Source organism: Rhagoletis pomonella, unplaced genomic scaffold (genome assembly GCF_013731165.1).
Source record: "Rhagoletis pomonella isolate Grant_MI unplaced genomic scaffold, Rhpom_1.0 Rhpom_scaffold_00004, whole genome shotgun sequence".
Lineage (NCBI taxonomy): Eukaryota > Metazoa > Arthropoda > Insecta > Diptera > Tephritidae > Rhagoletis > Rhagoletis pomonella.
In genome coordinates, this window is record NW_023458558.1 from 57,890,714 (window position 1) to 57,904,874 (window position 14,161).

General features: G+C 35.2%; 1 protein-coding gene across 1 annotated transcript in view; it reads left to right on the forward strand.

The window, feature by feature from the left end:
- LOC118738527 overlaps positions 1–14,161 on the forward strand; it is an 82,666-nt gene that overhangs the window by 18,009 nt on the left and 50,496 nt on the right. The window contains exons 2-3 of the mRNA XM_036469463.1: positions 6,656–7,554; positions 7,740–7,875. Of these exons, the coding sequence (XP_036325356.1) occupies positions 6,656–7,554; positions 7,740–7,875 (1,035 nt within the window). The remainder of the gene's footprint in view (positions 1–6,655; positions 7,555–7,739; positions 7,876–14,161) is intronic.

Here is a 14,161-nt window from a genome sequence, read left to right on the forward strand (position 1 = left end):
AATACTAAAGATTTTCTTTGGGGATTTGGGGGACCTATAAAATAGATTTAATATTAAAAATTGGTTAAATTAACAATTTTTTATTACCAGTGGAAATCTGTTGAAGAGAAACAGAGTTATCCGATCGAGAATATTAGTTAACAAGAATTCTACACCATTTATACGAAAAACAGTTATTTTTCCCATACCAAATACATGGAAAACTTTTTCCTTTAAGGAAAAAAACAAAAATAAACAGGGTTGTCTTTAGGTTTAGAATAATCCAGGGTGTGAGAACTTTAAAATTCCGTCTTTACTTTTCTTTGGGACCATCCTAATATACACACGTATGTATCTACATATGTACATTGTAAAAAGTTTGGTGAAGCAAAGCGTACCTTGCAATAAGAATATACACACATACATAGCTTGCTTTTCTTTATTTGTTATCAAGAGGGAAAAAAGCTCAAACAACAACTTTAACCACCTCGTTGTTTTTCTTTACCCCTACAATGTTCCGTAATTGATTGTTATTGTTTACTCATTTTATTAACCACGCACGAGCTGTAAACAAGCTGGCGCCCTTCGAATTTTGTATACAGATTTTTTATTTTTTTGCAATTGTATCGATGTTGTTGTTGCTTAAGGAAACATTGATAACGAACTATGTAAGCAAGAGTGATCGTCAAGGCGAAGTGATGAACTAATCTGCAATTTAAGATGATGACTAATACTCACTACCTTAGGTTATGCGAAAAGTAAACATTTTAAAAAGGTTACACATGGCGTATACTTACCATTTACAAATATGTATAGTACTAACCCAGCCAACCAACGGAGTCAGCAAAGGGCACAATTAGGACTCCGAAAAGAGTCGCTAAGGAGCATCTCCCCTGGAAAAAGGTCCTACTCAATATACACTTGTGGTCAGCTGATTAAGTTAAGCGAGATTTTGACAAGCTTTGGATATTTTTCTTTTGTTTATTATTTTGTGTATAAAAGGCTAGCATTTTATATAACCAGCACCATATAAATCCACGTTTTAAGCTCAGTACATAAATTATAAAAGTTCAACAAACTACCAATTATTCCTAAAAAATAAAAAATAAATTATTCAGATTTTTTAAGTATGCAGTTTTATAACCCCCTAAAATTTTTTAGGGTAAAGTGCCACTTTGAAGGCGCTAGAAATTAGATTTTTAATAATCAGCTGACGGTGTTGTGCATTTTCTTCCTTGTAATACAGGCATTCCCAGTGCAGGCAGCGCTCGGGTATTTGCATATATACATATGTATGCATGTATGGCGCATATATACATAAATTACTAAAAGAGAAACAGATCCACACTACATACATATGTAAGTACGCTGAGATTGGCTCACAAATATTTCTTTCGACTTGCACCATCTGTACGGTGACCATCCGTTCTGTTTTTTGCAGGACCGTACTGTTTTTCAATTGTCGGTCCTGCGTAGTTTTTCAAACCTGATAAACCTCAAAATGTACTGATTTTTTCCAAGTGTCCTGCATTTGTCACGCATTTTATCGTTATTTTAAAATTATAGGACAATGGATGGATTTTTTTAAAAAAGTGTTTTTTGGTACTTTTCGTCGAAAAAAGTTAGATTTTCAATCAAATACGCAGTTTCATTTGATTATTTTTTTTCATTATTTTAAAATTTGATAAAGAAGATATATCATTACAGTCTGCACAAATTGAATATTTTTGTAAAGGGCACTTTGTAACTCGTCATTTACGTCGATTCATGTCGTCGATTTTTGACATATAACTTCGAAAAGTACCAAAAAACAAAAAAAGAAGGGCATTGTTTTCGTTTTTAACGACTCCAAATTTGCCTATAAAATAATCTTTTAAAGATTTTCACTTTTCGCTATTGCAATTATAATATGTTTTACTATACTTTTATAAATATTCACGTAAAAAAAGATTAATATCGATGAAGAAAACGTTATTCATTTTTAAAGTCTAAAATGCAATAAGAATTTAGAATCATAAATACTCTTTTAATATTTTTATACCACCTAAATATATGTAGGCATATTTTTGAAAAATTGTCCTTCATTTTGAATCCATATTTATGGTCACCGTAACCATCTGTCACTCAATATTCTACATACATAACTTACACACACATACTTTCTGATTCCTTTTATTACTTCCAGCACCCTCACTTTCCTTGCTGTAGGATTCTTTTTCGGTTCATTTGAATGGTTTTTTTCTTTTTTCGTTTCCTTTGAAGTTCGGTTCTTCCCGAACCGTTTACTGGTTCTTTTGGCATCGAAACTGAGGTTCCAGAATCGTTTTTCGGTTCTTTTGGTATCGATTCGTCCGGATCGGTTTTTCTTTAGTCGAGCTTCGGTTCTTCCGCTCCTGTTTTTCGCATCTTTTGGAATCGAGTCTCGGTTCTTCTGGATGCGTTTTTTGGTTCTTGTGGAATTGAGTTTCAGTTCCAGTTGTCCGGTTCCTGTTCCTCGGTTTTGTACATCACTACCTCCCAGTAATTGCTGCATGAAGTATTCACCCATGTTGTGAGCTTTCTCTAGCCAAATGGTCCGATGTCTCAATACTAGTTAGTTAATTTTTTTGCTACACAAGTTAGTTGAGACTTGCCTTGCCGAACTAATTTGGAAGTAATTAGAGAGCTGGACAATGCCTTAAGTGCAGCTTGGTTTTCACTAGAGATTCCTGCTTCTCGACTTAGTTTGCACAATGTAGCCCATGGACTTTCGGATTGCGAATTCCACGGCTTGAAAACCCGAGGCATTTTCTCCAAGACAGAAGTGACGATTACTCCCGTTACTTCCGATATACGCTTCCGATCCTTAACTTGCACCAGTTAGTCAGCCACACCTAACGACTCTAAAATGTGTAAGCCTTTACCCAGTATTGGGGTTAAGCCAGCTCTCAGCTTCAGGGAACTGAACGTTCTAGTAAATCTTCAGCAAAGGCAACGGTGGCGTACTACCCCACACACTTTATCAAGCCAAAGGGCTCCCTGCGGAGAAAAATATAAAGTGACTGTAGGCTTAGCACTGCATCTAAAGGAGATCCAGGTGTTGTAGGGAAACCTCTCCCACAGATACATTGCTAATTATGGCTCTTATCATTTAGGTTTAAATCCACAGGATACCACTACGTTACAGACCTGATTCTCTACTAAAGACCTGTTTACATAGCCATAACGTTGTTAAGGCTTTGGGGGTTTTCTGTACAGCGTGAGACGTCCATAAAAGTTTACTATTAGGATTAGACCTAAATATTTTATTTCAGAAGAAATCTGAATAGTGACTCCTCTAAAGGCAGGTGTGCACTTTCCACCACACAACTAACATAGAAGGGCCTACAATGAGGCAGGTCACATAATCTGCATATGCCTGTTCCTAGTTTTTAGAGCCGTTAAGCTTAACCAGCTGTCGGCATTACTCCTTACGTTTTTTCAAAAATTTACCCGAACTAATGGAAAATATGCAAACTTACATATGTACGTGTGTACATGTGCTTTAGTACGCACATATGTGCAAATCTAAAAAAACTGGTAACGTATTTGTTATTTAGCTTTATATTCATTGATGTAAACTATATCAAGATGGTTGCTTTTGGTTATAATTCATAGGCGTATAATTGAAACCTCAAAAAAATGTTAAATCAATTTGTTGCATACCTTTTGAGTTATAGATGTTTTAGTTCAAAGAAATATTAAAAACAAGTGAATTTTTTATGTAATTTTTAAGAGGTGATAAATTAATAATTTCATAACTTTTGAACCACACCATGTACCGCTTTGATAGGTTATGTGCAATTAGTACTTATGTATACACTTCATATGTAGTTGGTGACTAAAGTGTGCTTGAATAAATAACTAAATGGCAAGTGACGAAAGTGTGTAACTCTACTTTTCACGATTTCTAAAATTTTCGGTTTATCGCGTATAGTTTATGACACATTTCATTTTAAAAACTTTTGAATATATATTGTATTCTACAAACAATTACGAATAAATTGATACCTTAGCAAGAGGTATGCTCTGAGAACAAACCGACTTTTAAAGATAATATACTCTGCGATCTTGAGCGTAATTTTTATTCCAAAAACATCTTGAAAAATAATTTAAACGGTTCAAATCTTTTTGTAAGTACTGGTCGGCGACAGAGTTAATAGACATCCCTCTAATCTGGGTTCCCGGCCATAGTAACATACACGGAAATGAGAAAGCTGACTGAGTTGACTAAGGCCTGAGCATCTTTCGATGAATCCGAAGCAGAAACAATAAATTGTCCACTCGGACTCATCAAAAGGGAACTGCATCTGCAATTCACACGTATGGCGGAAACACGTTGGAACAACCTTCAAAGCTGCGAGGAACATATGGGCGTACTATGACAAGCCAAAGACAAAATAACTTCTCAAGAGGTCGAGGAATGATATGGTCAAAATAATAGCCTCTATAACGGGGCATTGGCCCATTGGTGAACATGCAGCTAAAATGGGTCTTGAGGGAAGTAAAGAAATGGTCCCACACTATCTTTGCGAGTGCCCAGCATTGGCACAAATAAGGCAGAACACACTCGGGAGTTTTCCATCCAAAATCTTGAGGAGATTTCCCAAGTCACCATTACTAACCTAAATAGATTCATCGGAAAATCCAACTGGTTTGACGAACTAAACGAATCATGAAAGCAGATACAATCAGCGACGCTTCTACCAACCAACCAACCAAGTCCTTATAACGTTACATATCGTCGTTTAAAGCACAAAACCGCATAACTGACATCTGTTGCCAAATATTGGATTTGCTCACACAAGCTCTTGGCTCAATCCTTATCCATTCGTCCTGAAATATAGTAGGCAGAAATGCGATTGCTTTATAAAAGAGACGACCATTGAGAAATATGAGTGCTTTTACTCTCTAGAAAATAATTTATGCCAATCTCACATACGCGGTTTTGCATTTCATTAATACGCGGTTTTGAACTTTAAATGCTTAACAAAATGTTCTCTAGGAGTGTGTAAAAGCCCAGATTTACTACTTTTAGTGATGCTCCTTCTAGTAGTCAGAATATTTCGAGCGTGTTATCAAATCATCTTTTTTCCGACAAAGGTTCTGATAGTTGCTCTTACTTAACTGGAGCCTTCTAAATCCAATGGCGTCCCCAGTTTTACCCGATTGGCTCCACTTTTCGAGATAGTGGTACTTGAAACTTTGCTTAAATTTTAACTATTTTACAAAAAACTCCCTCAGTTTTGAAGGTATTTTACTAAAATTTTGCACACGATTGAATTTTAATATTACCTTCACTATCTCTAAAAAGCATTAAAATTGGTTCACTATAACATCTTGTTCCCATACAACTGATTGTTCAGAGACGTTGTTATGCGGTATGACTCCTCCAATTAAGCAGGTAAAAATTCAGGTTCACTGTAACATATACCACGCATACAATTTATTATTCAGATATAAGGTTAGAGTTATAGCGCAAAAACACATATCTGAGTAACCAGTCGTATTGGAGCTATATGTTAAAGCGAACCTATTTCAATAATTTTAAGGAATAATTAAGGTAATATTAAAAACCCATTATGTGCAAAATTTTAGTAAAATAATTTCAAAACCAGAGCCAATCTGGTATAACGGGGCATGCCATTCATAACATTCAAATTAATTGAGTTCATCTTTCAAAAGTTTTGCTCAGAATTTAGAACTTACATAGCGCCATTTGAACCCAGCTTATTGTTTTGTTTTCTATTTCAGCGATCTGTGTTTATTCCTCGTCTTACTTAGGCACTCGGCACATTAGGCTCCTAATCAAAGTAAAGTAATCGTTTCGTCAAGCTGAAACGAATGCATGACGACTCGACTTCTGCACACTTGCACGCCCTGAATAAGTCACCACCTAATAAACACATTCTACACATAACAAATTTTCTGGCCGTTCTTTCGCAACTACGTACTTCCGCAAATATTTCTGCTCCGAAATATTGCATAAACGCTTGGCGTTTAATACAATTTGCACGAATTTTAGCACGAAATCATTAATTTTCAATTATTTTCTATTGAATTGACAAATAATTTTTTTTCCAACACAAAAAAGTAAACAAATGACGATTTCAAAACTCCAAGCGCCTTACAATGTTGGGCGCTTCGATTCATGAAGCTTTAATGATTAGGCGCAAACATGATTTTGAATCGTAATCTACAGAGCTTCATTGAAATACATGGGTTCGGCATAAATGCTTTATGTATGTATATAGTATGCCGAAACGATTACACTGCTATGATTATGCGCGTAATGTGTGGAGTGCCTTATGAAGCACTTGATGACAATGAATTACACTTATATTTATCGATTTATCAAGAGATTACAAATAGAATAATGCATAAAACATAGGTGTGCCAACAAATTAAAAAAAAATAAGCTTTTTGTTTTGAAAGTGTACGTGTTTCTTAGATTCTTCTTAACAATAAACTATTTGTGAGGCTCAGTTAAATTCGGAGTATTTGAATATTTTTAGTAATATGTAGCATAACTGACCTTTTATTAAACGGCATTTTACAAAAAAAAAACTCAATTACAACTATTCGAAGATTTATTAGTCAAATTTAAAAACAAAGATCTTGATGTGCTCTTTACATAGATCCTTTCATTCTCTTGCAGGTTTAGCCGGTGTGCGCCTCTTAAGAGTCACTATACCCACGTATAAATTCCGCGGTGAATCAGCTATGCTTGAATGTCAGTATGAGTTAAATCGCACAGCACCACCGTATTATGGTGGTGCTGGTATCAGCGGTGGAAATGAATTTACAGTTGCTGGTGCCAACAACCGCCATCGCAGCCACACACGCTCACGTGCGCGCGCACACGCACGTACACGCTATGGCAATAATATTAAACTGTCTAACGCAGCACATACCCTGGTTGAAACGAAGTCGAAACATAGGCGCAATAAACGTCAATACTCGTACCATTCGGGTCGAATGCAAACGCAGGAGCAGCAACAAGAACAGCAACAGCAACAGCACCATCAGCAATACCAGCAACATTATCAAACATATGCGTATCAGCCATCGCAAAGTTATGCCACCAGTAGTAGTAGCAGCGATATTGGCAACAGTGACACTAACAGCGACGTCATTTCTTACCAGCAGAAGCAGCAACAGAAAGAGGAAGAGGAGGAGCAGCGCTATCCGTACCAAACGCAGCGTTCGCCCTACGGTCATAGTGTTTATCGTGGTGCTGCCTTCAGTCAGGCGCTTGGCATTCCCGGATTTAGTAACAGCGGCGTGAGCAGCAGCAGCAGTAGGACGCATGTTGGCGCAAGCACCTACACCAGCAGCGGTTCACGCGGTACATTGGCGGAGGTCTCGTCACGACGACACAATTTCGCCGATGATGATGAGGAAGACGGCGAGGAGGAGGAGGAGCAGGAGGAGGAGGAAGAGGGCGAAGCATTATATGCTATAAAGTGGTACAAGGACAATGAGGAGTTCTATCGCTTTGTGCCCAAGGCGCGCCCGCAAAAGACAAGCTATCGCTTTGACGGCATACGTGTTAGTGTAAGTATTACAATGCAAAATTGGAATGTAGAACGGAAATTGGAAAATGATAAATGCAAAACTCTGACATTTCAATAGCGCATGTATTGGTGCTGTTGTAACACATTTATATTTGCTTACATTTGGGTGCAGTATACATAAATAAATATATTTACATACGATATTATTATACTTTTTCAAATCAGGAAGAACACTCGGATAGCTGGCGTGTACTATTGCGTGGTTTGGCGATCAATTCGTCGGGTCTATATCGTTGCGAAATCTCTGCTGAGTGGCCAAATTTTTCATCGGTGCAGGGAGAGGGCCATATGGATGTTGTATGTAAGTATTTTAATATTTATAAAAAATTAATAAAACGCATTATAGGTTAATTTAATGTCTACAATATGCACTTGTAGTCAACTGATTAAGTCAAGTGACATTTTGATTAGTTTTGGCTAGTTTTCTTGTCAATTTAATGTTTTTATTTTTTATAAAATTTTAGCAACATACCTAACCAACGCTAGGCATTTGTTCTAGGCATTTTTTCCCATACAATCGAAATTGTCGATCGTATTTTATATGGAAGGAATTGCACAACACCGTCAGCCAACAAAATTATCAAAACCAATGCGATTTTCTAGCGTTTTGAAATACAAAACTGCATTCCCTAATTTTTTTTTTAAATTCTTCATAAAAAGTTCAAAATTTTCGGGTACAAATGTTAAAGTTTGTTGAATTTTCATAATTTTTGTACGAAGTTTGAAATGAAGATTTATGTGAGACTGGGGCCCATTCTGGTTCTATGAAGCTGTGAAGTGAAAATGTAAATTTTATTGTCAGTGAAAATTTAATTTGTTCATTTTATCACTTCGTTATATCATTTTAAGCGACTCTCGATCTTTAAAGGCTTTTCCATTAATATATGGCATGTAATTATTTGGTAAAGTATGGTGAGTTTAAGACAATGATATTCTGGTTTTGAGAAAAACGCCCAACTTTTCTTTCACGGTGGTAACTTTTTAACAAATTAGTTGATTTCCATTTGAAAACAGAATCGGAATTTTATGCGCAGTGATTAAAAATGCTTTCACTTCATGTTTTCACAGAACTAGTATTAAATATAGTTTTTTCACCTTTCCGAAAACTACCGCTACATGTTCAGTTAGACATAATGAGATTAACTTATTTCCATTTAAAACATAAACATTTTCCAAAATTCCATAATAACGTTACTTCTTTTCAAGGGATTGTTGATAGTAAAAACTTTGATTAGGCTTTCGAAATATCGAAGTTTAAAGAATTTCTTAAATTTACCCTTGTAGAAAAGTGGGAGTAATTTTAATCCGATCTCAATAATTTTCAACGTTTTTCTTTTATGTGGTAAGCACAATAACCATACCGAGTTTGGTATTTACGTATTGGTCGAACGGTTACCGAGATAAATATATGTGATCATAAGGGGGCGGTGCCACGTCCATTTTCCAAAATTGTATATTGAACGTTTTATTAAATTATTGCAAGCATCAATTTTGAGTAAATTAGCTTCAGTATTTAGGTGTTTCCATTAAAATGTAAACAGAAAATGCAAGTAAATAAGTTCAAATGGCGTTATAACTTTAAAAGCGAAACGGTGGAGAGCAGAACCGAAAAAATTAAAGAACAAATTTAACACCCGCCCTCAAAAGTGCCTTTTTCAACACTTTTCAACAGAAATCCAGGACGAGTTAAAGTATGAAGGTCATTTAGAAGTTCAGTGTTCCAAGCGCAGCTAATTTTTGTGCCAAGCAAGGACGGTATAAAAGCTACATAACGGCAATTTTTTTTATAAGTGACTCCCGTTTTCGTATGATTTATTTAACTCCAAAGTCGTACGAATGTCACTCCGATATCATGGAATCCCCCATATGTTATATGTACAAACCTTTCATAGTATTTTAAAACTTAAGTCAATATAAATAGATATAATATTCCGGAAATCAGAAAATATCAATTTCAATATTTATTTGCAATATTATTATGCAAAAGTATATATAATATCTAGCCAAACAGACCATTTAACAAAAATATCATTTAGTATATCGCTAACCTGAAGTGAAAAGTTGCTAAGTCCACTTTTTATGAAAACTCATAAGCTACTATATAAATTTAAAATGCATTCTTTGGAAAAAGATAAAGGTGCTTTTTTTATTTTTTCACGTTTATATTCAATGAAAGGAAAATTTGCTAAGTTCAAAAGAGGCACCGAAAATCCGATAAGGAAAAATAATACGAAATCTATTACGGAATTTTCATTATTTTCAAACCTTATTCATTTGATATGTATGTACATTAGACTGCATCACTCCCCATCTATATATATAAAATTCAAATTATGTATGTACCTATAGACACACTTGGCTCCTAAACGAATAAGCCGATCGTAACCAAATTTTACACACGCACTGGATATCTTCCAGGGATGGTCACAGGGTAAAAAATATTTTGATATATAAAGGGGGCGTGGCCCCAAAACGTGGACCCGGGTAACCTTAGGATGTATTTGTTTAATATGGGTATCAAATTAAAGCTGTTCATGAATGCTTTAAGATAGAGCACTTTTCAAATAGCTGGGTGACTAGGGTCTCGAGATATAGACCAAAACGTGGACCTGGGTAACCTTGGGTGTATTTGTTTAATATGGGTATCAAATGAAAGCTGTTCATGAATGCTTTAAGATTGAGCACTTTTCATATAGCTGGGTGACTTGGGTCACGAGATACAGACCAAAACGTGGACCCGGGTAAACTTAGGCTGTATTTGTTTAATATCGGCATAAAATGAAAGCTGTTATGTCAAAAGTATGCGGAAGCAAATAAAAAAAAAATTAAAAAATTCATGAATACCGTTTTAGTGAAAAATAAAATTGAGTAATGCGGACAGTTCTTTAATCTTCTTTGATATAAAAATTAATATAAAAATAAGTAGGGTTTTCCTTCCTGACGCTATAACTCCAGAACGCACGAACCGATTTTCACGGTTTTGCATTCGTTGGAGGTTTATAGCTAGGAAAATTCAGGAAAAATTTCAATAGAAAAGTATATGGTGTGTGAGTATCCCCCACGAAAATAAGTATGTTTCATTTAAAGTAGATGGTGCCATTGTTTAACAGCTATTCATTGTACTTTGCTCAGTTAATTTCATGTGACACTAGCGAATACCCGGCGTGCTTCGCTGCGCCTTAAAAGTAATTTTGTTTTGTTACTCCCTCTCACAACATTTGAAAATATTATTTAATATTGCTGTACATATTTGTATAGTAGGGAGATTTTTTCAAATTATATAAATATACGTTATTTGAATATTGAATCAATACACGTTTGAGGAAAGGGTGCGATAGTAGACTCCAGTTATAAGATTATAAATTAAATTTCCAAGAGAAAGTCGGTTCTTTACATATTTTCTAATTACCTTCGAAAATATATTAACTCAAAAAAAAAATAAACAATGCTTCATAGATCGATTTTTTTAAATCTAACTTCATAAAGTTCTTTAAAAATATTTTGTAAATGAGGCCATAAGAGCTTAGGGGGAGAGTTACAACACAAAAATACATTTAAGGCGCAGCGAAGCACGCCGGGTAATTGCTAGTACAAAATAAAATCGGTACTATTTTTCCATTGGAATTATAACATCTATTATATTTTAAGGCGTCCACAAAAATATTTCGGAAAAGTATTAAGATTTAAGTGAGTTGGACCGATTTGAAAATACCTCCAAAAATGGAGTTTTTTATGAATAAAAATAGTTTCTTAAAGATTTTTTTTGAAGAAATCCCCACGCGCACTTTTTCTCTTTTTCTAGCTCAACACGCCCTTTTCTTTACTTGTTCCAAAACCAAAGACATTTATACACGCATTTTTCTAGATATTTCCTTTTTTGTGCCATGGCAATGCTAAAAGTTAATTAAAACTAAAAAAAAATCATGTTTCGCTTAATCGATCGCTCAAATATATTTCACATTTCAATTTGGGTTGAGAAGTATGCTCGAAAAATATCTAAATTGTTCATATTCACTGCATTACCGACACTTTCCGCTGATTTAGGATTTGTCTCTATTTAGGGCCGGTTGTTCAACTCGAACTCGAGCCGAGACTTTTTGTTTTGTTTGTGGCTTTAAAATTACACATTACCCGCCAGCTTACATTGCGATTAATCTTTTCATTAAATCGTGGTTGTTAAACTTTTCTTGGTATAAGAAGTTAATGCGTTCCATTTTCCCACTGGGTAGATTCTATTAAAAGTTTTGTAAAACGACATTTGACACATAACTTCCTTATGACATCTTTCATCTTTTCGTCCACACGTCATAGGGGCTCTCCATTACTTTATGCATGCCCAAACATTACCTTATCCCACTGGATATGCACATTGGGTATTTCTGGACCAGCATACAAGTACGTGTGCAAGTGCGCAGCAACTTTGGCATACTTTAGTTTATTTACTCAAAGCTACTGCAACAAACCAGCAGAATCGATGAGATTTTAGAAAAAAAAATCAAAAAGAAATAAAGAAGAAATATGCCAAACAATTTGTAAGACAAATATAAATATGCAAAATAGAGAAAATGGTAAAAGAATTGAGGAAGAAGTTGAAGCAATCTGTGTTGCAAAGCATTTTCTTCATTACGCCAAAGTTTACTTGAAATTTATGCAGCTGCTGCTTCCGACGCCGAATTATTTACATATAAACACATACATACATACAATACATGCATATAGACTTATGGATATGTATCTTATTTTGTAGATGGAAGAGTTTATTTACATGTGTGAGTACTTGTTATTTTAAAATATCCCTGTGGGGAAAATCTCTAGTTCTGAACTGGTGCGCTTCTAGTACATTTAGACCCAGTACTGGTTCGCGATAAATCTCTTTTTCTTGCAAGCAACTGGCGAATTTAACATGGCGATGTCCTAGGAAGTGTCAATTGCCCCCCGCTGCATCCCTTTTTCGATAGTTCCGAACTAGTTCTAAATTCTATAGTTCCGAACCAGTTTTAAAAACGCCAGACTAAAGAAAAAAGTATCAAGATTTTTAAATCTTTCGGTTCGTCTATTTTCAAAGAAACGTTTTTTCGATTTGAAATTAAATTTGTTTGAATGATTGTAAGAAATGTACGTTTACATACCTTTGGCTGTAGCTGACTTTGCAGAGGTGCTCGCTGTTATTGGTTACATTCCAGATGGTCCCAAGATGTTAATATACTAACACAAAGTTTTGTTTTGTATTACCAAACTATGAAATAGCATCTGCGAAGTGCAGAATGAAAGTGCATTTGAACGAAAAAGCCGCCAAACACATATCTATATAAAGTAAACAAGCCCCCCCGCTGCATCCCTTTTTCGATAGTTTCGAACTAGTTCTAAATTCGACAGATAAGATCTAGTTCGTTCTGCGTCCCTTTTTCTATAATTCCGAACCAGTTCTAAATTCGTCACTTTAGATATAGATTTCTAATGAAAAAAGAGAAATAAAATAGTTTTTTTATGAGTCCCACATTTCGCTGATTTTGAACTGGTGGGGATCTACTTACTATCGGACTGGTTCGTTTTTGGCGATAAAGTTCTTGTACGGAACTAGAAATTTTATGCACCAGTCCGCGGTTTCCCTGCAGGGATGTCTTGAGATACCCGCATATGGGCAAAAATCCTCAATCAAATCAAAATTTTTTAAATGAAGCCACAAAAATAAAACATATATCAAATCCTTTGAAATCTTTTGAGGAAACAATAAATTATTGTATAATTCATTTCCCTAAAATTCTTAAAAAGTTATAAGTAAGAAACCGTTATTTTCGAAAATTCAAAGCTTTATGGTCGATTTCAAACATTTTCAAGATGTTTTTAAGCAGTCCAGGAAAAATATTTGTATAAAATTTGGTACAGATTGGTAAAGTAGATTTCGAGATAGACATATTTCATATAAGTGGGCGGGCCACGCCCTATCGCCAAAAAAATTAACGAAAAACTAATTTTCGCGTAAGATGCATTGAAAATTTCATTTTTGAGTAAATGTTTAAAAATTCGTCAACCGCACTGCCCAAAAATCTGAAAGTCCTTTACATAAACACATAAATTCATAGCCATATTTTAGATAAAAATTGTTTTTTGCATTCAGCATTTTCAACTATGTAACTGTATCTCGGTGGCAAAGGAATGAACCTATTATATTTTTGATAAATACGAGTGACAGATTTCAAATTGTTACAGTTTATTTCCAATGAAGGTCGTCTCTTTTTTTCAACACCTAACGGTAACGAAAACGCTTGAACCGTCAAGGTGTTCGGACGTGTATACGCTGTGTTTGCGATATTTGTGCTAATTCGGTTGTATTTTGCTTTAAAATGCCCTGTGTTTGCGGTCAGAAAGTTGACCGCGGGCTGCCTAAGATACGGTGTGATAATTGCAATGAATATTTCCACCTTTCGTGTGTTAAATTATCGCAAGATGATGTTGATTTTTTGCAAAAAACCAATCACTCATTTTATTGTGAAATCTGCACAAAACGGCGCCGCAATTCTTTTCGTTCGCTGTCTCCACCTCTTGTACCAACAAAATCAGTAACGGATTCAGTAAATTCTCTTGCT